Genomic DNA, 26,838 nt, shown 5'->3' on the forward strand with positions numbered 1-26,838 from the left:
TGACACCGTTCTTTGGTGGCGAGGAGCCTCCTTTTTCTCCCGGATGGTGGTTGCAGATTGTGGGCCTGGTTATCGGCCTCGGCGGACATGTTAGTGAATTCCAGGACTCAACATAACTGCTGGGATCACTTCTCTCCGCCGTTGAAGGATGGCTTGGACTGGTGGATGGACATTGGGGAGAGAATGTTTTGTTCTCCCCCCCCCCAGACTGGCGGTGCGGGCTGGCGTTGTGAGGATTGACAGAGGCCTGGCCTGCCTGTTCCTTACTTCTTTTGTTGACAGGCAGGCATTACGGCTAGCTCCATACCTGATGGGAATTAAGATCTCCCTATGGATAATCCAGTGTGGACGGGACCGAACCGTGGTGGGAGGACGGTTTTGGACTGGTCAGCGACCACCTCACTGGTGTGGGAGACCAGTTGGGGTGGGCCTGGCTTAGGACTCCCCTTTTCTCTCTCTGCTCCAGTTAGACTCCTCAGCCGGAGTGAGAGGACGGCTGAGGTTGTCCCTTGGAATTCCATCTCAGGTGAGAGATGAGATGGCTTTGCAGATTGAGAGATATGCCCACTGGACCTGTTCTTTTTCCATCTTTGTACCATCAACGAACAATCCTTGGCCATATTTACATCGGCCCCAAGAGACTATTTGAGTGCTATATGATCCATCGTTATTCCGAAGCGGACTTGTATGCCCTTAGGGCGGTTCCTGCCTCATGGGCGCGACCTGTCGCCTGTTTTCATACTCCCCTTAATGACGGGCCCAAGCTTTGGGACTCCGAGAGGTGGTTGGGCTTGGATAGGGGCCTCGAGTTAAGACGCGCTAAGAGGCCCCTGATCAGATTTTTAGCCGGTTATTTTAAGAGGTTAGGGAGGGGGAGGGAGGGGGGGGTGGGGAGGGAATCTGTAACCGGCACTCAGTCTGGTCCTGTTAGAGGTCCTGGTGGGACGGGGTTGGGGGAGGTGGCTGCTGGCGCTGGGAATGTGGGGGTGGGGCATCGAATCCCCACGGCGATAGGGTATGGCAGCAGGTGTTTGCGCGGAGGGTCATATCAACATCTGGGATCGCGCCCCCGCTATCTTCGAGCGGTGGCGCGCTCCGACCCCCCGGTTAGCACCCTCTTACCCGGGGATGAGGGTGATCAGGCCCCTGAGCTCAGGCTGGTCTATTTTAACGCTAGAGCCGTAGTTAATAAAGCTCCCCTCATCCGTGATCGGATCGAGGAGGAATGTGCGGATCTAGCGTGCATCACGGAAACTTGGCTGGGCTCGGAGGGAGGGGTGCCTCTCACCGAGTTATGCCCGCCGGGTTTCCGGGTGCTGCACCAGCCACGGGCTCAGGGCAGGGGTGGTGGGGTGGCAGTGGTTATTCGGGAGACATTGTGTCCCCGGGAGGCCACCATTGTCCAGATGGCCGGGAGTGAAACCCTCCTCTTGAGGTGTGGTCCTCGGGTTCAGTTGGGCTTGTTGCTTACATACCTGGCGCCCAGCTGTGTGGCAACAGCCCTGCCCGAGCTGCTCGACACCCTCGCAGGGTTGGCGGTGGAGTTCCCCAGGCTTGTAGTCCTGGGTGACTTCAACCTGCCATCACTGGGAGGGTCGTCGGAGTTAGCTCGGGAGTTCATGGCTTCCATGACAGCCATGGGCCTGACCCAGGTTATTGAGGGCCCGACTCATGAGGGGGGTCACACTCTCGACCTGGTGTTCCTGTCTGGACAGTGGTTGGATGATCTGGGAGGGGGTTCTCCGTCCATCACCCCTCTGTCATGGTCAGATCATTACCTCCTGAGGCTGGTTTTCCGTCATGCCATCCCTCGCCGCTGGGCGGCGGAGCCGACCAGGTGGTTCCGCCCCAGGCGCCTAATGGACCCAGATTGGTTCCAGAGGGCGCTTGGGCCTATACCTATCACCCTTACCCACAGCCCAGTCGATGCCCTGGTGGAGGCCTGGGAAACGGCAGCCACCAGGGCACTCGACTGTGTTGTACCCATGCGACCTCTGACCCGACGCAGATCCCGTTGGGCCCCATGGTTCTCTGTGGAGCTCCGGGAGATGAAGCGGAGGAGACGAGGTCTAGAGAGCGGTTGGAGATCCAGCCGATCCGAATCCGACCGATTGCAGTTAAGAACCTTTATAAGGTCTTATCTTGCGGCGATAAGGACGGCGAAGTCTAACTACTTTGCCGCCCTTATCGCGTCCGCAGATAATCGCCCGGCCGCCCTGTTTAGGGTGACTCGCTCCCTCCTTAATCAGGAGGTGAGAGAGGATCCCTTGCAGGGACGAGCCGAGGAGTTTAGTCATCATCTGGCGGACAAAATCGCTCGGATCCGGACCGGCTTGGACTCTGACTGGGCAGAGTCTAATGTGGAGGAATCAGGCGGTCTTGAGCACGTTATCTGGAATGAGTTCGACCCTGTTTCCCCTGATGATGTGGACAGGATCATGGGGAGACTGAGCACCACCACCTGTTTGTTGGATCCGTGCCCTTCCTGGCTAGCTTATGCGGCTCGGGAAGGTACACGAGGCTGGTTCCATGCAGTAATAACTGCTTCCTTGAAGGAGGGCGTCTTTCCTGCCGCCTTGAAGGAGGCGGTGGTGAGACCCCTTCTCAAGAAGCCTGCTTTGGACCCGGCTGTTTTAAACAACTACCGTCCAGTCTCCAACCTTCGCTTTCTGGTTGTTGAGAGCGTGGTGGCGCATCAGCTCCCTCTGTTCCTGGAGGAAACTGTTTATCTGGACCCGTACCAATCGGGCTTCAGGCCCGGACACAGCACGGAGACGGCATTGGTCGCGCTGGTGAATGATCTCTGGAGGGCTAGGGACAGGGGTTGCTCCTCTGTCCTGGTCCTATTAGATCTCTCAGCGGCGTTCGATACCATCGACCATGGTATCCTACTGCGGCGTCTCAGGGGGCTGGGAGTGGGAGGCACCGTTCTACGGTGGTTCTCCTCCTACCTCCAGGGCCGCTCGCAGTCGGTGTTGACAGGAGGGCAGAGATCTGCCCCGAGGTCTCTCATTTGTGGAGTTCCTCAGGGGTCGGTTCTCTCGCCTCTCCTGTTCAACATCTATATGAAGCCGCTGGGCGAGATCATTCGTGGTTTTGGGGTGGGGTATCATCAGTACGCTGATGATACCCAACTTTTTCTTTCCACCCCGAACCAACCCAGTGATGCCCTCTCCGTGATGTCCCGGTGCCTGGAGGCGGTTCGGGTCTGGATGGGGAGAAACAGGCTCCGTCTCAATCCCGCCAAGACTGAGTGGCTGTGCATATCGGCATCTCGGGTTAACCAAGTTATTCCATCCTTAATGATGGGGGGTGAGGTGTTACCCCCCGTAGATAGGGCTCGCAACTTGGGCGTCCTCCTGGATTCACGGCTCAATTTCGAAGACCATATTGGAGCCGTGACCAGGGGGACTTTTGCTCAGGTTCGCCTGGTGCGCCAGTTGCGTCCCTATCTGGACCGAGACGCCCTACGCACAGTTACTCACGCGCTTGTGACCTCCCGTTTGGACTACTGTAACGTTCTCTACATGGGGCTGCCCTTGAAGACCACTCGGAGGCTTCAACTGGTGCAGAATGCGGCCGCGCAAGTTGTAATGGGGGTTTCCCGATACTCCCATGTAACACCTCTACTCCGTGAGCTGCATTGGCTTCCGATTGCCCTCCGGGTGAAATTCAAGGTGCTGGTTATCACCTATAAAGCCCTACATGGCCTGGGTCCGGGATATCTGAGGGAACACCTGCTGCCGGCATCAAACGCCCTTCGCCCAGTGCGCTCCCACAGGGAGGGTCTGCTCAGGGTCCCGCCGGTAAGAGATTGCCGGCGGGTGACACCCAGGGATAGGGCCTTCTCGGTGGGAGCGCCTGCCCTCTGGAACCAGCTGCCGGTGGAGCTGAGAACTGCCCCCGACCTCCGATCATTCCGCCGGGGCCTGAAGACTTGGCTCTTCGAGCTCTCGGGCCCAGACTGAGGAGAAATTTTTAATTTGGGGTTCTTTTTAACTGACTACAGGGTCAATTTAATATTTTTAATTTGGTTCTTAATTTTTGTATTTTGGATTTTTAATTCCCTGTAAACCGCCCTGAGTCCTCAGGGAATAGGGCGGTATATAAATATAACTAAATAAATAAATAAATAAATAAATACTTTGGCCACCTAATGAGAAGGAAGGACTCACTGGAGAAGAGCCTAATGCTAGGAAAGATTGAGGGCAAGAGAAGAAGGGGACGACAGAGAATGAGGTGGCTGGATGGAGTCACTGAAGCAGTAGGCGTGAGCCTAAATGGACTCCAGAAGATGGTAGAGGACAGGAAGGCCTGGAGGAATGTTGTCCATGGGGTCACGATGGATCAGACACGACTTCACAACTAACAACAAATATTATATATCCTTTATTTAGAAGTTCAATTAATTGTAAGCAATTAAAACAGGTTCAGCAATAACACTGTAGGCAAAGTTAGTGTAGGATAAAAATTATTTCTAGTTTAAAGGCAGATGAACAAATCTCTCCCAGTCTTCAATATAGAAAGGTTGGCATAAGAACCTTGAATGTTGTTCCTTTCTTTTCTATAGTTTACACAACTTATCTTTTTTTGTGTTTCCTTTTCTCCTTTGCCCAACTCTATGGTCTGTAGTCACCTGCTGTGATTACGTTGAACTGAGTTTTTAATATTGGTTTTAAAATGACTACATGCTTGTTGTTTCTATTTTAATATTTTTAATGTTTTGGTTGTTTTTAATTGTTGCAAACTATCCAGATTCACATATATGAGAAGAACAAATCAAATAAATAAAAACTTGTTAAATGCCTCTCTCTTCTTGTAATCCCTCCATACTCTTAAGTTTTCTTAATCCTTTCCTTGTAAGGAAAAAAAAATCCAATTAAGTTTTACTAGCATTAACAGAATGCGTATAGGCCTATTGTGTCAATCAATATGAAAAAACTTTAAATTATGGGAGCCTCCATCTTTAATCTGTACAGCCGTGTCATACAATTACCACTTCATCTGATAAGTTCCAGAGAAATAGATGTCAAATGCTTTTTATATGCACACTGTATGACAGAAGAAGCTGGGCTCTTTTTATATCTACAAGAAATATACCCTATGTGTAAAAAAAGGGTAATTGCTCTTTTTGAAAAGCCTTCTGACAATTCTTCTCTAGCTTTTATTACTGAGGCACATATGACTGACCTCCGAGGTGTGCAAAACATTATATCATCCATCATTCCAGTTTGAAAACAGATACCGGTACGCAGAGTACTGTAATTTGGAGCTAACAAAATACTTTCCTTGGAAAAGAGAAGATATGGCAATTAATGCTCTGAAATTACTGTGATGATAAAGATGAAAAGGCCTTCAGATGGCTCACTGTTTACAACAGGCAGGAAAAATGAACGTTCTCTTCCATACTGCTTCTCCTGTGAACCTCATCACAAAAATCCTTTTTTGAATTATTCTGTGAGTCCAGTTAGCAGAGGGAGATTTTCTGAAGCCATTCTCCAAAGCCTATTCTTCAGCCAACTTTCATCTCACAGTTTATTAATCTTTCAAACATGGAAGAGATTTCAGTCTCATGAAAGAAAAGGAACATCCAGAAATTTTTTAAAAAGCCTTCAGCAGAATCGGGACATGTAGCCCGGATTCCATGAGGGAGGGGCTGCCTTCCAGAAGGCAAAGAGGCAGAGTTGGCAGAAAGAGGGTTAAAACAGTTTCTCTCTAGCTCTTCCCAGAGTATATCTGTAGTTATGCAGAGTTGCCTTAGTCTGGCAAAATTCTGCCTATAGGTGAAGAACAATAAAGGAAACTATTCTAAAATCACTCCAAGTGTCACTGATGGTTCTTGGGGCCTACAAAAAAACCAGGCAACTTTCTCTCAGTCATTAGCAAACCCTCAGCATCAGTGAAGAAATATGCAGTCAAGGGGAACCCAAGCAAGAACTCTTGAGATGCTGAGGATTGACATTACTGAGACAGAAGAATGGCCTCTTCCAGGCTTAGACAACAGCTGCTGAAGGAAACTAGCTTGATACAAGTAAGAGCCAGTGAAAAAATGACCTTGAGACATAAAAAGTGTAAAGTAAAGATAGGAAAGCCTTAAATATAAGGCTTAACCTGTAAACCAAATGTCCTTCTCAGATAATGTGAGAAAAACCAGGAGACACGAGAGCTCAGTGTGAACAGAATAACTGCCATCCTTTGAAATCACAGCCTCTGCCCATTCATTATAAGACAATTGTCTTAGCAATTTTGAGCCCAAAATGGTACAGCAATCCAACCATGGCAGAGACAGATGACAGACTTCTTTTTTGTAACTACATTGTGAAGATCTTCACAGGTTCCTTGTGTGGGAGAGAGTCTGTGGTTTCTGTGGTCTGACTGGTGTATGTTTAAGGACACCAGGCAGAATTTGCCAGGCCATCTTTGTTCTACCAGTCTCTCTATCTGTAGAAAACAAGCTTGCTGGGTGTGGATATGAAGAGTCATAGTGAATTGACTGCAGAACTACTGGATAGCATGCTATCCTTTTTGGAAAACCACAAACAGTGGCTCCTCTGCCTGATGCCTCTCCATAGCAATGACAAAATAAAGGAAAGCATAACCATATTGTTTCAATATGGTTAATATTTAGGTAGCCCATTCTTCTGGCATTTTAGAATATGAACCAAGTGTTAACAGCAAACTGAATCTTTTACTATTTTGACCTTTGAGTACATTCTCATCTAGGCATGATTAACTATTGTTAAGCACCTAACAAAATTGAGATAGGCCTGACCAGCAGGCATACAATCTATAATGACAAAAGGTGAAGAAAAAAAATAGAAGGATTATATGCTAGTAATAGAGAAAAATCCAAGTAAATGGAAATGGCTTGGTAACTTGAAAAATCTTAGGTCCAAATTGCCTCAGTGATCTAGCAGTTCAAGTTTAGCCAAAAATAGGCTCACCTGGAAATTAATGAAGAGTCGGAAAGACTGCAGAAAATAGATTTATTCTTTAAAGGGCTTTATTTTGTGCAATCATCAATAGCTCTTAAATGAGCAAGACCCTTTAAAAAAGATATAAAGAAAATTAGTTTACACAACTGATTTATCTTCTCTTTATATGAAAGTATCAACAGGCTTTGATGCTACAAACAAAATTGGGGAGGGAAAATATCAATGAAGGAAAGTATTCTAAACAGAAAAGAACAAATCTGGAAAATAAGCAGGTTCAGTAGATCAGTGTTTTTCAACCACTGTTCCGCGGCACACTAGTGTGCCGCGAGATGTTGCCTGGTGTGCCGTGGGAAAAATTGAAAAGTAATTATAAAATACTTTCTTTGTGTTTATTTGATTCCTATTCAAGAGAATTACTTTATATATAGTCAATATAGGCACAGAGTTAAATTTTTTAACATTTTCTAATAGTGGAGTGCCTCGTGATTTTTTTCATGAAACAAGTGTGCCTTTGCCCAAAAAAGGTTGAAAAACACTGCAGTAGATAATCCTGGCTAGGGATTTTGATTGCATAGTTAGCGGGATTAAGGCAAAATAGGCAGTGGCTTGTTAGGACTTGCCAACCAAAGACTGAATGCTTGAGGATCAAGGAGAACACACCAAAGGAAGGATCCTACAGAGACTACAGAGTTATAAGATGGAAGGGACATCAGAGGTCTTCTAATCCAACCCCCAGCCCAAGGCAGGAGTCTTAATTCCATCCTGGTCAAATGTTTGTCCATTTGAAAATCTCCAGTGATGGAGCATCCATAACTCTGGAAAGCAAGCTATTCCATTAATTGTTCTCACTGTCATAAAATTTCTCCTTACTCCTATGTTGTATCTCTCTTTAACAAGCTTCTACCCATTACTTCTTGTCCGGCCCTCTGGTGCTCTGAGGAATAAGTCAATCCCCTCTTCTCTGTGGCAGTCCCTCAAGTACAAGAGATCCTACTCAATCCCCCTACTCTAAATAAGTTTCTTCAAGAAATCCCTAGATCATTTTGCTCTACATATTCTGAGATAGAGAACTGGTTTTCTTCCAAAGACAGAACATGGCCAGATACATAGCCAATTTGTTTATCTGTGGTTGTTGTGGTTCCTCGCCAGACAGTGGATCCAGCAACTGAGTCTGAGGAATCAGATGAGGAGGAGGGGCCTGGAGTGACATTAGAATCAGAAAAAGGCTCTGAGGAGCTCTAAGACTTACAGTCTGACGAGGAGCCTGGCCCCTCTACTCACACTCAGGCTGAGACACAGCTGTGCTGGGAGTCTGAGTTGGACAGTGATGAAGCACAGCTGGGAGATATCCAGGATGCACGAAAACACTGGCAAGAAAAGAAAGTAGGACAGAGGAATGCAACGGGATGGCTCCAAAGGCAAAGGAGAAGGCATTAGGAAGCCATGCCTTGGCTGAATAATAAGTGAAGGTGTGGGAGGTGCTGCTTGCTGAAGGCAACCATTTGTATTGAGAACTGAGTTTCTGTGAACTGTGCTTGTTTGCCTTGGACATTGACTCAGGTCTGTGAATAATACAAGGGGTTAGTTTTTCTTGCAGTTCCTACCTGTTTGTTGGAAGAGGGGTTTCTACTTGTGAGCATAACAAGGACTCACATAGGCTGGGACAGAACAGCGTTTGAGGAAGAATTTCAAGGCAGATACTCCAGACTGCCCCTCTCATTTTCTCATTCAAGAAAATGCTACTTTTAATCTCATAACCATAAACATTATTTTAGGCTGATAATGCAAAACCTCTGCCCAGTCACACCACTATAAGTCTACTACACCAGCAATAGCCACATCCTTGTCACATAGCATGTCCAATATTATATTAATTGCCTTGATACTCATCCAGTTAAGTTCTTTCACCCATTCTTAGGATAGTGCAGGCCAAAAAACAACTTTAATTAGAAACAAGCTGCAAGTTCTTAGTCAAGAGCACTCTGCAAAAAACTTTCCATTTACACTGAATATGTCAACAAATTAGGACATATGACATTGGTTGGCTTTCTCTTGAGAAACCTCTATCATTTGCTGACTTAGATAAGAGTCAGAGATTCACTCTCACAATTGCTCTCTGACCAGGAAGTATCATCTTGCAAACTCCAAATCACATATAAAGGGGATAGTAACTCTTTGGGGAGGATATTAAACCTCCCTCTTGTTTGTCAAAATTAGACTAGGAGTCTAACCACCAAATCAAAATTTGGCTCAGCTATATCTCAAAATTTGCAAGATTCTAGGCATTCCATATCAGATGCAGTAATTCCAGGCTGATTGCTGGAAGCACTAATAATGAAACTAAAGGTTAAATATTTTGGATACACAATCTGAAGTTTGGAGTCAGGGGAGAAGATCATCATTCCAGAAAAAGAAAGATAATTGTCAGAGATAAGTTGCTAGATTCTATCATTGATGACACAAACATGAGCTTACAAGTATTCAAAGAAGCAATTACTACTGGGCAATTCTAACAAACTGAAGTTGATCTACTCACAAAGAGTCACACATGACTGAACACAAACATCATAGAGCAGGGGTGTCAAACTCGCAATATCACGTGACGTGTCGTGATGTATCATGACTTTTTTGCCATTGCTGGCAACGGGATGGGCACGGTTTCGCTATGATGCATCCCGCCACGGGCTAGCAGTTTAACACCCGTCATAGAGCTTTTCCTCTTTAGAGTTTGAAAACACTTGCTGGCCAGTGAAACCAGAATCTCAATCTCCTTCTTCCCCATAAGTTCACTTGATGACCTTGGTTTACTGTATATCCTTCTCTAAAATTAAATTACTTTAGAGATAGCGCAAGAAATATATGTCAAGACTTTAAAAAAAGTCTTGAAGGAGGTTCAGAGCACTTTGGACAAAAGCTTTCTAATAACCTCAGGAGCAGGCTATGACCTTAGCAAATGTGGCAAACACCTTCTGTGCTCATCTCAAAAGAAATTACACCTGTTGACACAATTACAGGGACAAATGGGTTACAGATCTTGCAGAGATAATCAGAGCTATTCAGAATGTCTAATGGCAAGTGTATTTTATATGTGTCTTAGGAAAAGTCTGGCATGCCAACAGTCTCACCCCATGCGCAACCAGCCAGAAAAGGCAGATTATCCATAGTATGGGGATGACATATGTTCTGTAGCCTCAGGAGATCTAGGCAATTGCATAGATTCTCACTTAGGGTCCACAATATCTTCAGCAGAGCGACTTGCTCCCCAATTTTGCCTTGGGGCTCTTTGTAGTTGAACAGGAAAACAATGCCTGTCGTCTGGATGGAATCCCCAACCTCACCTCCCCATGCCTCTACCTTTGCCAGGAAGCAGAAGGTAGGGAGGGACTTACCTAGATTCCCTGCTCGTGAGAAACGATCAGAGGAAAACAACCCTAAACACGTGTAGCGGCGGAGAAAGCTTTTTGCTCTAACACTAGAAAAGCAGCTTCTGCCCGGGTAGGCGCTCCTCCTACCTACCACAAGGCCAGGGATGGACGAGAGGTAACAGCAGCTTTCCTCTCCGCAGCTCTGCGGTGTACCCACGTGCAGCTCTGCCGCCGCCAACACTTCGGGTCTCACCACTGGGCTGACATTCACAAGGACAAGCACCGCCCATTTCGCGCATCGGGATGACATCAAGCCGCTCATGCCGCCTACCGCCATATTAATACCTGGCACTGGCTGCGTTCCTACTGCAGGCACTCCGAGCCACAGGTTAGCCTTATAGGGTTCAGTGCTGTTGCTTTATAATTGCACGAACCGTGTACATTCAGAGACTATTAATTCCTAAACGATTACGTTAACCATGGATAAACGTACCGTGAAACGCAGCCAAACAAACACAGCTTGCTTAACCTGTTTGCTAAATGAGTTCATTTTTTACATAAGCAAAATACACTGAAAAGCCAACGAATCAAATAAGAGGCGTTTGCGTAACACACTAAGCAAGTTTTAGCAGTAACCATTTAAGAGACCTGATTCAGCACGTTGTGCAAACCTTAACGACGTCTTTCAGCTCAACAGTTTCTGAAGATGAGGCAGGGATTTTCTCAGCCAAGTACAGTGAAATACCTCAGCAGGCATATACCCCACCTCTCGAGTTACAAAACGTTCAAGTTAATAACCTTCCATAGCAGCGAGCAATGAGATGTTGCTCAGTGAGATATCTAGATTTGCTAATTCACATTACTAAACCAGGTCAGATATCCAGAAACAGCTGGAAACTAAGTACCGTTGGTCCACTCATTATCTAGACCAGTGTTTCTCAAACTTAGCAATTTTACGATTTATGGGATTCCACTAGCTAGGCTATGTAGCCACTAGGAATGTTAAATTATCCTTTTTTTCCATAGAAATTGATAATTGCTTTTCAGTTCTGCAAAGAAATGGGCTGCCCTTGGGGAGACAATGTTTTTTTAATAACTTCATTCCCTAAAATGTATTCCCTGCCTCATTCTGGCCATGATGATGGCTTTGGGTCTTCATGCAGAGTATAGTATTCAAACTCATGGCATCTAATAGAGGTCCTTGTGAAACTTAATGTTTGACTTTCACTTTCTTCCTGCATATATACACAAAAGAATGGGTACCTTGCTAATACAGCTAAAGAGACTATATTTAACTGATATTACAACAAATTGCTGAATGTTAAATGGGCTGGTGTGGCTTGTGGAGACAAAGATATTCATCTGTTTTTCCTACTCATTTAAACAGGCAAGAGGTTTAGCAGCACCTCACCCAAAATGCAGTCTGTTTTATTCCAAGTAATGCAAAAAAGAAACTCTTCCCCAGAACTGTCCATTCTAATATTTAAAAAATATACTGTTGACCCTAAAAACAGAACTGCCTATAGGAGTTCATTAGCACTGTAGAACCTCACTATTAATAAGGAATTACAATTTTCTTAAGGCCTTTTACATTGTTAGAAAGTTGGAAATAAAATCTGGTCTTGGGCTGCACTCTTAATGATTGAGTCTGTAAGAGGTCACAACCAGGGAAATATGGAAGAAGGTGGTTCCTTAATTCCAAGTAGGAATAACAACAAGTGGAGTTAACAGAAAATTCAAAAGCTGATTGAAAGCTAGTTTCATCTAAGAGGGCTTGATGTAGGTTCTCTCATTCTCAACTGTGGTGGTTCTGAATCCATTTTTGGACTATCTTTTTTAAAGGGCAACATAAAATTGAGATGGTGACATACAGTCATCTTTTGCAATGATAGGTTATTAGTTATCATAACTATTTCTATTAAACTGGAGTTATGCTGAATTTAGATCAAGGGTACTGCCAGAACTGATTAAATGCCATGCCAAAGTGGATGGATTGTGCCAATACATTTTTTAAGAACAATGTAGATACTGCTGGAATGTTCTTAGAAACATATTGTGGTTAGGTTAGACATTTTTAGTCTAGATTAGCATGAAGTTGGGTAGGTTATAGTTTGCAGTGTTGTGGGAAGCTAGCCATTAGACATATGAACTAAGCTATCGTATTGAGCCATAATAAAATTAAGATATATTTAGCTTTTTTATCACTTTAGGTTTTTTCATTTATACAGTTTCTCTAAAATAGTTAATAAAATATTATTTGACAGGTGGCCATCTTTAACATATTTTCATATCTTTAATATATTTTCACCTCTGAATTGCTTTGTGAAGTAAGTCAGAAACTGATTTTGCATTTTTCAGATCCAGTGGTGGCTGATTTAACAACTGTCCTCCATGTTGTGATCCTGAAGATGAATGTAAAAATCATCTACTTGAACTGCAGCCCAAAGTTTGTTGAATCCTTTAAAACTAAGATTTTTCATTCACTTTCAGTGTCAACCTCTAAGTTATTTTTTATGGCTTTGTTGTGGCAAATTTCTATATGATCAAATGTACTGCTGAATTTCAACCTAGGTACCCTTGCAAGTACAAGTGGTGGCAATTTCTTAGACCTCAAATGCCACAAGAGCAAGTAGATGGCTTCACATAGTAAACAAAAGAAGCATGAGATACCAATTAACATTATTATTCAAAAATCTGCCGTGATCACTGACTTGAAATGGTGAATTGATACCAGATGCACTTTGGTCTGGACTTAGTGTTCTCTTTTCCAAGGAATGATCCTGGGGAATTTGGAAAGTATATTGGTACAATTATGTATCTTTAACAGTTTATTATACAGGCTTTCAAGGTCAAAGTGATAAAATGCAGTGGCTTATAAAAGAGGGAGACATCCTTGGGAAAATGATTATCAGTCCCCTAGTATATCTCTGAAAACAAAAAAACAGCCTGATTAAACCTTGTACATTAAAATTTAATTTTGACTTCAGTGAATAAGAATGGTTTGTTCTAATCAAGCTTAATTTAACCATGATGTATTGAATAAATTAAAGCTAAGCGCACATAAAATACTAAGCTATAAACTGTGATTTACAAGTCACAAAGACTGAGTTTATATAATTTACTGAGCACAGATTCTATGAGTAAGTGCTGTGCTAATTATTTTATGCTTTGTGCTTTATTCACATACTTTCCAAGGAGATAAAGTGATGATCTTCTTGGAAATAAAATATATGGATTACTTCATGCATTTAACCTCATGTCTCAAATATGACACACAAGTTTGCTAAATATTTTTCGTATAACACTCTGTACACATAAGAGCTTGAAAATTCAGTAGGTTTTAAAGAGGGATTACATGAATGTCCTTCAGACTCATAAATAGCAAGCAGCTGTATGGAGGAGGGGCAATCCTAAAATCCATAGCTATGTAATATTAAAACCAACCCATTTTCGTCAAAAGGATGTGAAAGTTCTTCAAAGCAATTATCAGAAAATGTTAATTAATAGGCATGTGAAGAAGCAAGAAAGCCAAAACTATGAGCCAGATGTTAAAGACCTAGAGTCTGCAATTTAAAGACAGTCATGAAAATAGAGATTATAGACAGAATGCAGAGGTATTGTTTTATTATACTGGTAGCAGAGTACAGCCAGAATTCAAGAATGGAAATATTGTTTCCTAGAATGATGAAAGCACAAAATAATAGCTACTTCATGTCAGGGTGCACAGACAAAATTTTGGGAGAAAGTAAATAAAACTCTCCTAAGCCTCTTTACAAACTGTTCATAAACTGAACAGGCCTAAGCCAAGTCTGATGTAGTAGCCCTGCATTAACCATTAAGCAAAATAAGCAAATGCTTGGGGCACCAAGGGAAGGAAAGCACTACAGAGATTTGTTTCCCCCACGACCTGGAATAAAACTGATTTTTTAATCTCTTATTTCACCTTCAGTATTTATTGAATGGATCTTAATGTCTTGAGTTAACCAATGGAGGGGCCAAAGGACACCATTGTTTTGCTTAGGGCTTCAGGTGGCCAGCAAAAGAAAGAAATTTGGGAGAAACAAATTAAAATAAGGACTGTAACAGTATCTATGATAAGGCAACCAGAATGATTGGATTAAAAAAAAAGAAATATTATATTGATGTGTTTATTATTTTTTAGGACTATTGGGAAAAATTATATATTTAATTGTTATCTATCAAAACAATAAGAACTGTATTAATTCAATGTTTGCAAAAGAGGATATTTGGGAAAAGAGGAAATCAACTAAAACTATTATGTGGACTATGGATTATAGAAGTCAGTTGTTAGTGATTGTTTTACAAATGTAACCCAGACAACATACTGTTCACCAATTATTAAGTGATTTATGTTTTTTTAAAAAATAAAATATATTACAAAAAAAAGAAAGAAGTTCAATAAAATGGGCTGGATAAGAGAAAAATGCAGACCATCGCCATGGGAATTGGACAAAGGCTTGAAAGGCTGTTGCTCCTCCATTTTAAGTCATCTTCTTTCTGGTTATTGGCACAGGTTGGAACATAATTTGCCTGTTCTCAATACACCCAAAGATGCTTACGTTTCTTACATTGTTGCACAAAGGAAAATACAGCCACTGCTATCAGTATCTAAAACTCTATGCTCTACTTACTTTCCCTCAGTTCACTTTTATGCTTTCCAACCAAACAGAATATAGCAAAGAAATTGTAAAAAAGAGGTTCAGAGCTCTGTATCTGTCAATAGGAAAACTCTTCAAAACTGAAAAGAAAGAGATCAAATGTGGTTTGAGAGACACTGTAACAAGAGAAAGATAAAGTTTAAAAATAGACTTGGATAAGACCAGAGGCTGCAGAGAAGATCCAAGGGGAAAAAAAACCTAGGAGAGGCAACTAACTGATAGTGGCTCAAGACTGTTATGCGCTCCTGGCCACTTTCCTTCATGACCAGACACAAGCTCGCCTGACCAATAACCAGCCAAGACACAGTGAAGGCCTTTTGTTTCATTTATTGCAATAAGCAGGGAGAGAAGCTATCAAAACTTGGTTCTCTCCAAAGTTTCAACCCAAAATATTCCCATTTTTATAGATCCCTGGCCCCCGGCCACACATCCCTCCTCTTTCCCCATTGGCTGAGGTACTATGAGGTTACACTCTTTCCGACCGCCTCCTACATATTTCCTGCTACATACTAAATCATACATCCCATGTACATTAAAATTAAGAGATAATTTATGCAAGGTGTGTCAGTTATTATTAATCAACTAATTGCACATGCGCAGTTGCTTGAATTCTAGCCCCCTTTTTATGATCTTTTTGAAACAAATAGGTTCTTTCCTGTTTTGCTAGTTATCTTCTCTTACAGATGTTTTTATAGCTTGTCTTCTTCCTTTCCCACTCTTAAGACCTAGCTAATTTTTGCCTACGTGTTTCACTTAACATCCTTTCTTTGTGCTCTCCTTTACTGGCTCTCATCTTCTTAGTAAATTCAGTTTTAAATTTCTCTTTCAATATTAAATTTTTTAATATGCAGAAGATCTTCAAGCAAAAGATAAAGTTTTGTCCGCAATTCTTTTTGTTGGGTATAATTACAGATGCTACTGTTGTGGACACTAAGTTGATGCTAAATTTAGTTACAGCAGCAAGACTTTTAATAGGTCAGTATTGGAAGAAGGAGGAACTGCCGACTATAGAAGAATGGACTTTAAAGGTTTCTGACCTGGCAGAAATGGCAAAGATTTCGGCTTATTTGAAAGATCATTCGCAAGAACGTTATATTATGGAGTGGAAAAAATGGATTGAATATATCCAGAAGAAATACGGGACTAAAAAGTTTCATTTAGCATTTGAATAAGTCTTCCTTTCTATTTTCTTTTTTTTTTTCTATATGAAATATTAGTATTGTTTGTAGTTATCTTATATGAGCTAGAGAGTGATAGATTTAAGAATTTATTGTTGGTAGCATATGGATGTTTATGATTGTTCTTTGTTTTTATACCCTGTACTTAGCTCTGGGAAGTCTGGGGGGGGAGGGGGGAAAGGGGGGGGAGGGGTAGGGAGGGATAGGTAGGGGAGGGGGAGGGGGGGATTGTTAAAGATAAAATGTATTTTAAAACTTTTCAATAAAAAAAAAATTAAATTTTTTGAAGACTTTTCATTTACTTCTATCAAAACCAAAGCATATTGCAGCCTGTTCTGCAATGTTCATATATAGCCTCCACAACAGATACTATATAAGGGGAGAGCCGAAACACCCAGCTAACATGCAACCACCCCAATAATTAGATCTTCAGAGCCAGTCTCTTAATTCTTGTGAGGAAAGTGCATGTACTACACATTATCTCTTTCCCCCTCTCTCTCGTACACACACATAAACATGTAAGTTTCTTAATGTAGAAGAAAATAAAAGTACAGTACTTTCTTTGGCCACTGCTGGTACAAGGGGTTGGAAATAATCCCAGAAGCCCTGTTCCTAATGTTTTCCCCATGTGTTTTTATATACAGTATTAATTTACTTTGTGCGATCAAGTTGTTTCCCACTCCTAGAACCACATAGATTTTCCCATGGGTATCTAAATATATAAATAAAAAAATGTAAATATAAATAAAATAGCCAATTCAAATTTTTCTAGAACTCATAAGTTTATACGTTCCAATAAAAAAAAAATCTAATAACCTAAGACGAATATTCCAGCTTTGGATTTTTTTCCCCCAAATTCATAAAGAGTATCGTTATTATAACTCTTTTTTATTCTCTCACGGGAGAGAACAACGTGATTTTCATTTTTGTTTTTATTCAGATTCACGTGACTGCAAGTCTGCGATCATGTGACGCATCATGGCTGCGCCCAGCTGGCTCTGGGTTCCGCAGCTGTTCCTGTATTTGGTGTTCCCCTCGTCCTCCGCGCTCCTGGTAGAAACCTTAGAGCAAGTAAGGCGGGGAGGAGGCTTGTCCTGGGAACTCCGGGAGGAGGAGAGATATGAGGGGTCTTTCATAGTTTCCGTCTGCCTCGTCCTTGCAGGTCTGTGGTTGTTGTGCTGGGCCCATGCGAAATGAGTCCGCAGCAGCCGTTTTCTGCGGTTCTCGGATGGGTACGGTACGGCGGGGCCGCTGCTGCTTAGAAAGAAACAAGAAGATTATTTTAGGGTGAGTCAGTTCGAACTGACACGATCAGTTTCTAACCTTTATCCGGACTCCTCCTCCCCCGCCTGAGGTGATCCAACTTACACCCCGGATTTGCTAGCTTTTTTCTCCACTTTCGCTTATGGGGAAAATGACGCAAGACTTCGAGCTGGTAGCCTAACAAAATACGTTCTGTAATACAGCCAAGTACATTACCTTTGGCTTAACCGTGGTAACAAGGCAATGCAAGTGCAGCCCCTGGCATCTGATAATTGTATCTGGTTTTAGATTCCATGATGCATTGTCCAGAAATTTATTTAAAATGTTCCATTGCCCTCAAGAGATCGTGATCTGATTAAGTAGACTTACTTTATTTTTTTTTAAAAAAACAAAAGTATATTATGAGAACGTATAAAATGAGCTTTTCACAAATAATGTTGCTGTTTTCAAAATAAAACTTTTCTCCTTTGTTCGTTCCTTCCTTCCAGTGGTGAGGCGACAACAGTGACATAGCTAATATTATTTAAATGGGAGAAAATATGACAACATTGCAAAAATTCTCCCAGGAATTAAGGGGTGTGAAATAGAAGGCAGGTCCTCTCTTTCTATGGAAAATGCCGCCTTAAATGTAATTTACCTTTTACAGTTGTGGCATTATAAGTTCTAAGATGGCGGCGCCTGGAATGGCTGCGGCTGCATTGGCTCTTGAAGGCAAATAGTTTTGGGAGGGATAGTAAGGGCTATAGGCCACATGATCAGGAAGATTTTAATGTGTTTGAGCAACATGGTGGAACTAAGGTAACTTACAACATACGACCGACAATCTTTGCTGGCCTGGCGAGTTTCTAGTTGTTTTGGAACTGTTGGTGAGACTGTTAAAAGTCGTTGGCGCTGTTTGAATTTGTTCTACCAGCAGCAAGATCTGACTGCTGGCCCAGTGATGGATTGTATTGCAAATCAGGGCTGTTTCCAGAGGAGGCAGAGGAGGAGAGGACCTGGAGATTATGGAGCGAAGGAACTGGATGAGGCTGTCGGCAGGCCCGGAGGAAGAGAGAGAGGCTTTTGGAGGAGTTGGTGGCGGTGGCAGCATGCTCCAGGGGCGAAAAGAAGCAAGGCCTCTTTAAGGAAAGGGTGGAAGAGTCAGCATCAGAAAAAGGAAAGAAGGCGAGGTTGTCAGAATACAAGCGAATTTGAGGGCTAATCCACATGGAGCCCCATTTCCATCTGTCCTGTTTGCCATCGTTCACTCCCTAGAGACTAAAATGGACAATGTGAAATTTGAGCGGGCCCCGAACAAGGAGTATATATCGGAGGTGGTGACCCTTTGAGAGCTGTATGCAACAAAATTTCACTTTGATGTATGCCGATTGGTGTACATTCAAAGTGACAATAAAGTTATCATCATCATCATTACATTTCTTTGGGCATCTAGTTTTAACTTTAAAATGATTGTAATGGAGGTGAGATTGATGGGATTTTTTTTTTATGTTAGGAGTTGAATCTTGTGAATGTGTGAATTTACTTCTGTAAAATAAAGTAAATACACTTTGGTTACTAAGAGTTCTAAATATATAGTTATTTAACATACGCTAATTTTATCTTTCCTGAATTGCTGGGCACTTACTTCATAATGCTTGATTCCTAGGATAGTAATCTGAAAAATATTAATTAGAACAAAATATGCATACTATTATAACCTGAATGATAATTTCCACATTCTCTTAGTATTGGCTATGCTGACAGGGTAATCTGAGTTGAAGTTAAATGTTAAGTAATATACACTTCATTTTCCCAAGTTGATTTATTCAATTCATTAATGTATAAATGAACTTCATGGTATAGTATCATCCTGGAATATTTTTTTCTCCAACATCATTTGTTAGGTAAAACTTAGGAGATAGGATCAGAACTTTGGTGGAGGATAACACTGGGAGTGGGGGCTGCCATGAGACATAAAGAACATTGTGATAGTTCCCCCTTTATTCCTGGAGAAGTTCCTGCCCTCAACAACTTTTTCAAACAATTTGATATGTCACTCAATCTGGATTTGTGCAGCATGTTAGGATTGTTGGATTCAGCATGTTTATTTTTCTTTCTTTGTTCCATTTTAATTAATAAATGTACCAAAAGAATCAAAACTGTTATGGGAATCCAGTCAACAAGCATAACTGACTGCTGCATCTGTTCAAAAGGTGTTATACCAACAGAAGTATAACATTCCATAAGTGAGGTTTGTGATAAGTCTTATCTAGCTATCGTAAAATGTTTTTTATTACTGCCAATATAAAAATAACATTAACCAGTCCTTTACAGTAGAAGTAAAATAGCTGCTTATCTCTCTTCATCTATAGATTGGATTATGGGAATTGCTCATTGCATCAGCTCTGCTCTGGCTTCCAGGAGGTGAACACAGCTTTTGTCATGTAAGTTGAATTTGTTGGACCTGCTGCAGCTTAAACCTCTAATTAGAAATGATCCTTGGCTCCATTTGTTGAGAAAGGCATAGTTTATTAGAGATCAAGTGTATTGCCATAATGCAAAACCAGAATTGAAAATCACATGCCAAAATCTCTAGGTTCTATTCTTCCCTCCCCTTAACTGTCTCTCAGTGCTCCCCACCTTGTAACCATCTGTTTGGGCAAGATGTTTTCCTAACAGTTCAAGTGCAGGTTGGTATGTGACCCCCCTCCTTCTTCCAGCTAGGTGACCATGAGGCAACATTGCGGAGGTACCGCACTTAGTTTCATTTCCCAAAGCATTTTCCCCTTCATCTCCCCTCCCCACAGTTCATGGCAGTCTGTCACCGCAGTGAAACACCAGTAAGCATAAGATGGCAGCTGACAGAATTATTGATACCATCATGATCATAATTCCCCATACAAGACACAGAACTGAAAGTATTTTTATTTTTGATAGTACAGCTTTTGGGGGTTCTTTGTATACCCTGAACACTGAGGCTGGAGGAGACAAAAGACAGCTTCTGAGTTCTGATTTCCCTCTCTGAAACACTAGCAATAATTGTAATTTGTGCTCAGATGCTTGGTAATGGTTTATATGTGAGTCTCTGATTTATATATGCATTACATTTGTTGCGTAAACAGCCATGGAATGTGTTCTTTTTGTATAAGCAGCTGTTGGAGAGTGTTTGAATTTTATATTTGGGCATTTGAATTGCACACGTTATATGTCTTCAAGCTGGAAAGAAGGAAAGCCTCAACATGAGATACTTGTTTTTAAATGTAAATTGTCCCACCACAGCAGACATAACATCAGAGTGATGGATTACACTAAACATTGTTCACAGCACAGAGGAAGCACAACATTGGCCTTGAATATGTCTTTTCTTGATTATTTTGTTCTTAATGTAGTGATCTGACTGACAATCCATTGGAAAGTCTCCCTGAAGACCGCTTCCGAGGATTCACACAGCTGCAGACCCTGTGAGTATTATACATGACGACAGATGGAAAATCAGTGGAGGCTGCTCATTTCTCATTTATCAAATTTATATGGTCGTCCATCTCACAAGAAGTGATTCTGGCTATGTAGCAAAAAAGTATAAAAAGATGAACATATGAAAACACACATACAAACAGTATGAGATTTGATCAGCCACAGAGCCACCTCAAGATCTCACTGGTGCTCTTAAGGGACTTCCAGAAAATAAGGAGGAACAAAACTGTCTCCTTAAAGGGAGAATGCTCCATAAGGTGTGGGCATCACAACAGAGAAGGCCTACCTCCTGGGGCCCACCAAACGAGGTTTAACAGGAGATGAGAACTGCAGCATAACCTTGCCAGTTACGCATTACTGCCACATTCTCATTAAAAGGATTCAACAAAAATCCAAAGCTTTTCTTGGCTACGTGCATTAGGCATTTTGGATGTGATTTTGAGATTTTATTTATTTGGGGGAGGGACCCTATTAAATTTGCCTCTTACCTGTTTCTGATATAATTTATGTTGATCCACAGTGCTTTACCCCAGAAGCTGGACTGTCCTGGAGGCAGTGAAGTATGGAAAAATGTCACCATCCAAGGGAACAATCGTATCTGTCATGACCAGAGGAACTCCTGCAATGGCTCATTGGGACTTGGTATGGATATAGTAGGCAAGATCTCGTGTGCTTGGGTTGTAACCACCTAAGAAGAGGTGGAGAATGGTGGGGATTGGTGATGGGGACCCCTAAAAGTAAGTTGTTTACCTCCCAAACTCCAACAAAATTATTTTCAGTCTTATGAAAAAATAGTAAAGAAGAGTAGCTGCCTGTTGGGCCTTCAGGGCCAAGGTGTTCCATAGGATTGAGGGCCCTCAGAGAATGGTTTTCTCCAGAGCTAGACTTATTGAAACTCTTATCAGGAATCGGATGGGCCATTAATAACCACTTCCTGGAAGAGCATGAGAGACAGGCACAATTATATTGGAGGAGATGGTACTAAAAGGTCAAACCCAGAAGATAGATTTGGAAGCCTCTTAGCAGCCAATGCAGTAACTGAAGAATAGGCGTTAATTCTGCAGTAATGGTTCTTATCTGCTAAAAACCTACCCAATGCATTTTGACCCACAGCAGTTTGGGTCATGTTCCAAGGCAGCCCCAGTAGTCTAACCATCAATTGGTAAGGGTGTGAATCACTCTTACTATATGTTTTGCCGCAGTCTACAAACATAAAGTCTAGAGTTCCTCTGCAGTGAAACAGCTACAGGAAGGCAAACTGAAATAAGCAAGAAGGAACTCTCACATTTCATGTTCCCACTCTGCTATCTCTTGTATGCTGATGTCAATGAGGTAGCTAAATACTATATATTAATCTGAATTTGGCTGTTGAGGTTTTGATTTTTGAGTTTCTTCATTGATAACATGCAACAATAATTATTACATGGAAGTAGCACAATTGCTTTGGGCTGTTCTGTTAAGGGCAACGGAGGACTATCCAGCAGGAAATTCTTTTGCACAAGATCAGTGTTCTTGCTTAGCTATTATTTCTGAAATTTGTAGATGAATATTTTTCAGAAATGAACTGCAGCTGGGCAAGGAGGTGGGTTTTCTATACATTTCTCCAGTGGAATCTATTTCTGATTTTAGCATTTTATGGGCTGATCCTTGTCCTGAGTCGACTGAGCAAAATATTTGCTAAGTGGAACACCTTGTACAATAAAATATCATCAGTGGTAGTTAGGAGGCAAACGCCTGAAGTGAGGGCAGCAAGGTCCTCACGTCCTGAATCTTAGGAAGCTGGCAGGAATAGCCAATACTCCAGAAGATAGGCTTAAGATACAGGAGGATCTGGACAGACTCGAACACTGGGCGCTATCTAACAAAATGAAATTCAATGGTGAAAAAAGTAAGGTTCTACTTTTAGGCAGGAAAAATCAAATGCACAGGTATAGTATAGGTGGTACCTTGCTCAATAGTAGTAACTGTGAGAGAGATCTCGGAGTCCTAGTGGACAATCAGTGTGCTGCAGCTGCCAAAAAAGCCAACACAGTGCTAGGCTGCATTAACAGAGGAATAGAATCAAGAACACGTGAAGTACTAATACCACTTTACAATGCTTTGGTAAGGCCACACCTGGAATACTGCATCCAGTTTTGGTCACCACGATGTAAAAAAGATGTCGAGACTCTAGAAAGAGTACAGAGAAGAGCAACAAAGATGATTAGGGGGCTGGAGGCTAAAACATATAGGGAACAGTTGTTGGAATTGGGTATGTGTAGTTTAATGAAGAAAAGGGTGAGGGGTGACATGATAGCAGTGTTCCAGTATCTCAGGGGCTACCACAAAGAAGAGGGAGCCAGGCTGTTCTCCAAAGCACCTGAAAGCAGGACAAGAAGCAACGGATGGAAACTAGTCAAGGAGAGAAGCAACCTAGAACTAAGGAGAAACTTCCTGACAGTTAGAACAATTAACCAGTGGAACAACCTGCCTCCAGAAGTGGTGAATGCTCCAGCACTGGAGGTTTTTAAGAAGAGACTAGACAGCCATTTGTCTGAAATGGTATAGGGTTTCCTGCTTGAGCAGGGGGTTGGACTAGATGACCTCCAAGGTCCCTTCCAACTTATTATTATTATTATTATTATTGTCTTAAAAAAGGTGGGTTTGGCAGAAAGGATTAAGGTGGGCAGGATAAGCTCAGCTGTGCAAATGGATGGCACAGTATTAATGGTGTGGGAGAGACTGATGTAGAAAGAAAACTAAAGACCAGAAGCTGTGAATTGTGCTGTTTATGGAATGAGATTTGAAAAGCGAGAGGATATCCTCACCCTTTTCCATCCACTCTCTACAGTTTGGGTATGCCCAGAGGGATCACTTTGTACTTCTGATGGACCAGGCTTGTCCCAGTGCCTCTGTGTAGAACCATACCATGGCTATAAATGCTTGCGCCAGGTGAGCTGCTCTTGGATTATGATGGGGTTTATGTTCCGTGTGCTTTTTTTCCTCTGGTACAAGGAGATAGGGCTCTTGGGCATGGTGGGATGGAAAATCCAAAGTAAGTGCTCTTAAATGAAATCGATTATTCCAACTGGGAATAACGTTATGTGTTAGAAGGTTGACTCAGCCTTCCATCCTTCCGAGGTAGGTAAAATGAGGACCCAGATTGTTGGGGGCAATTAAGCTGACTTTGTAATAATGCCGCTTGGGGTGTGTGTGAAAGCCCTAATAAGCAGGCATATACATAGAATGAAGGCTACTGCTAAGCTTGTAAGCCGCCCTGAGTCTTCGGAGAAGGGTGGGATATAAATGGAATTAAAATAAAAAATAAAAATAAATAGATTGCCTTCTACTTGCTGAGGTTGTTGGAAACTAACATGCAACAGCATTGGAGGACTTCAGTTTGGTAAAGACTTCAGTTTGGTAAAGGGTTTTAGCCCATTTGATTCAAGCCTTTGAGGTTGATAAAAAGGAACCTTTCAGAGCTAATCAAATTAGAAAAAAGCTTTCTAATTTATTTTTGCCTTTCAGGGCAATTTTCCATACCTGCTGTTCTTTGGAACTTTGGGAGCCATCACCATCACTCTCTCCACCTTCCTTTGGACCACACAGCGGCACAAAGCCAAAACCATTTAGTGGCCTCCTCCACTCTCCTGGCCCACCCGCAGTACACAAAGGAGGTGCTAGTCTAAAGTCTTGTCTGCTGTCTGTTGCTACCCTTTGGTTTTGGAATTGGAGGTTCCCAATTTTTCTGGGGGAAATAATTTTTTGGATTGAAGCCTGTCACTCTGTTACATGTTTGGACACATGGGAGAACACTGTAGCAGTTATTGTACAGGAACACATTATTTTCAGCTAGCCTGGTTGATTTGTCAATGCATAGAAACGCGGGCTATTAATAAAAGATATAAAAGAAATGGGGGAAATTAATGTCTTATTGGATGTTAGATATTCTTTGGATTGTACAGTTTCTAATAAATACAACTTATCAGGGTTGTATCTGGATATGACGAAAACCAGTGCTTGTGTGACTCCTGATTCCTTAGGCCTTAATCCAGATTCCTTTCTTTTACTATTAGAAGCAGAGCACCTGAGAAAAAGTGCTAGCTAGAAGCTGTGTTTGGGTGCTTTTTTCCAGGGGAAGTTTTTCTGGGTCTGGATTGCTCAAAAGAAAACTTACCAGAAAGTCAACCCCATCCTTACTCCTGTTACTTCAGGACACTTCCAGGATTCTACCATTAACGGACCCAGATGTTCTCCTGCCTTAAAATTTAAGGGTTTATTAATAAATAACCAAATCATATTTCTTTCCCTAGCCTAGCCTTTACTCTTTTCTGGGACCTGGTTACTGCAAAACACCTGTTCTGCTCTTCCTCCCTATGCGTGTTGCAGAAAGCTTGCAAGTTTGCCTTCTTTCTTCAAATATGTTCTACAAATCATGAAGCAGTTGAAAAAACTGTCTGCATTCCAGGCCAAAGTTGAACTGGTAATGTGATTCTGTGTTTGAACAATACCCACCCTTGAATGCTTTGCTTCTTTCTCCATTGTTAAAATACTTATGTTTACTCAAGTCAGCCCACTGTCCTCTGTTCATGCAAGATTCCCTAAGCTTTTAAATCTGGTCAATGCTCATTAAGCATTAAGGTTTATTAAATTTATATGCCGCCCTTCTCCCTGTATACTAAGTATTTGAAAAGCACCCGATGTGATTATTTTAATTAAACCATTATTTTCATTAAACAATTAGCTTGTTGGTTTAGTAACTATGATTGTTTAAATTAAACCATTAGCTTATCGGTTTAATAACTGATTTAAAATCACATTTCAAAAAGAAATCATCAGATTTTCCTGGGATTTGTGTTTTTGGGACACACTGTTCCAAGGATTTGATCCACATCTACTTCCCATTTGCAAAAATAAATCCAAACTTGGCTCTCGAGATTGCTAGGTTAGGCAGAAATTTATATAATCAAACCATCAGCAATGTAATCAAGAAGCTTCAGTTAATAAAACAGAAGATTTCATAGCATGTCTGCTCTTGATTGTTTTACATTCCATGCAGTCAGTTTTGAAGTTTAGGAATGTGCTCAGATAAACAAGGAATTTGGTTTCACTGAATATGTACAGAGAAGGTCAGCAATCTGTAGTGAGAGACAAATGGCAGAGGTACAAGATAGTCACTTTTGAAAGGTCAACAATAAAGAAAGATAACAAAATAACCATGTTAAATTTTGGCAAGAAATCAAACCCTGAAGATGGAAGAATTTAATGGTATCTTGGGTAGAATCAATTACAATTATGAAAATGAATATACTTCAGTACCAACAACAGTGGCAGGATGAAGAGCCAGCAAGTAGACCCTCCCTGTGAGAAGACTTCAAAGCAGTCTCCTGCGGGTTTATAAAGCTCTGGAAGACCTTGACCCATCTTGCTCAAACCATGGAGGGTGCCTTTAAAAAGTGCACCAGGTTCACATATTCCCTTTTCAAATCACTTTCATAAATTGGTTGTTCAAGTGCTATTCAGCTATTAACAACATTTGGATTTACTCCAAAATGAAATTTTTCTTAAAAGACATAATTTCACGAGATCACAATTTAATGAGAAATAAGCTCACAGCAGCAAGTATAAATTTTGTCCAAAATTTACTAGAAGGAAGACATAATCCTGACAATATTTAACTGGAAACTTAAACTTGAAGAATATGCACTAATGACAAAATTAGCAGCATAATAGAATTTGACTAAATTTAAACAAGAATGGTTTCCGTACAATATATCACACATCATGGTAAACGTGTGGCTGGTCTTCCGTTTTGCCACTCCCCACCGTGGGGGTGTTGAGCCAACTAGATGGTTCCGCCCCAAGCGCTTAATGGACCCTGAGAGGTTCCAGGCAGCACTGGGGTCCCCACCTGCCTCCTCTGCTCACAGCTCGGCAGATGCCTTAGTGGAAGCCTGGGAAAGGACGGCCACGGAGGCACTTGACC

The 26,838-nt window shown here is 41.9% G+C and overlaps 2 protein-coding genes across 4 annotated transcripts in view; one reads left to right on the top strand and one right to left on the bottom strand.

The window, feature by feature from the left end:
* Positions 1-10,559, bottom strand: part of SLC5A6 (solute carrier family 5 member 6) — a 30,290-nt gene extending 19,731 nt beyond the window's left edge. Inside the window, exon 1 of one of the 2 annotated variants that reach the window (XM_081318522.1) lies at positions 10,452-10,559. The gene's annotated coding sequence lies outside the window, so the exon portion shown is untranslated. Of the gene's footprint in view, positions 1-8,184; positions 8,205-10,451 lie in introns of those variants that run through there. The other variant, XM_081318523.1, reaches the window with a different exon arrangement.
* Positions 10,560-17,097: 6,538 nt separating this feature from the next.
* Positions 17,098-26,336, top strand: ATRAID (all-trans retinoic acid induced differentiation factor). Of its 2 annotated transcripts, none has more exons than XM_081312841.1 (7): positions 17,098-17,228; positions 17,320-17,444; positions 19,772-19,843; positions 20,789-20,860; positions 21,394-21,515; positions 23,704-23,804; positions 24,381-26,335. In XM_081312841.1, the coding sequence occupies exons 1-7, from the start codon at positions 17,136-17,138 to the stop codon at positions 24,483-24,485; spliced, it is 690 nt and encodes a 229-aa protein (XP_081168967.1). In that variant the 5' UTR covers positions 17,098-17,135; the 3' UTR covers positions 24,486-26,335. The 2 variants fall into 2 exon arrangements, with proteins under 2 accessions (XP_081168967.1, XP_081168968.1); XM_081312842.1 differs by having other exon boundaries at positions 17,121-17,210; positions 24,381-26,336.
* Positions 26,337-26,838: the final 502 nt, after the last annotated feature.

Source organism: Vipera berus, assembly GCF_964194415.1.
Source record: "Vipera berus genome assembly, chromosome: 1".
In the NCBI taxonomy this organism is placed as follows: Eukaryota; Metazoa; Chordata; class Lepidosauria; order Squamata; family Viperidae; genus Vipera; species Vipera berus.

Excerpts from the sequence above, each read along its gene's own strand:
- ATRAID (XM_081312841.1), top strand. The coding sequence starts at position 17,136 with ATGGCTGCGCCCAGCTGGCTCTGGGTTCCGCAGCTGTTCCTGTATTTG. Across the intron at positions 20,861-21,393 it reads TTCACACAGCTGCAGACCCT|TGCTTTACCCCAGAAGCTGG; the intron begins GTGAGTATTATA and ends GTTGATCCACAG. Across the intron at positions 23,805-24,380 it reads GCTATAAATGCTTGCGCCAG|GGCAATTTTCCATACCTGCT; the intron begins GTGAGCTGCTCT and ends TTTGCCTTTCAG.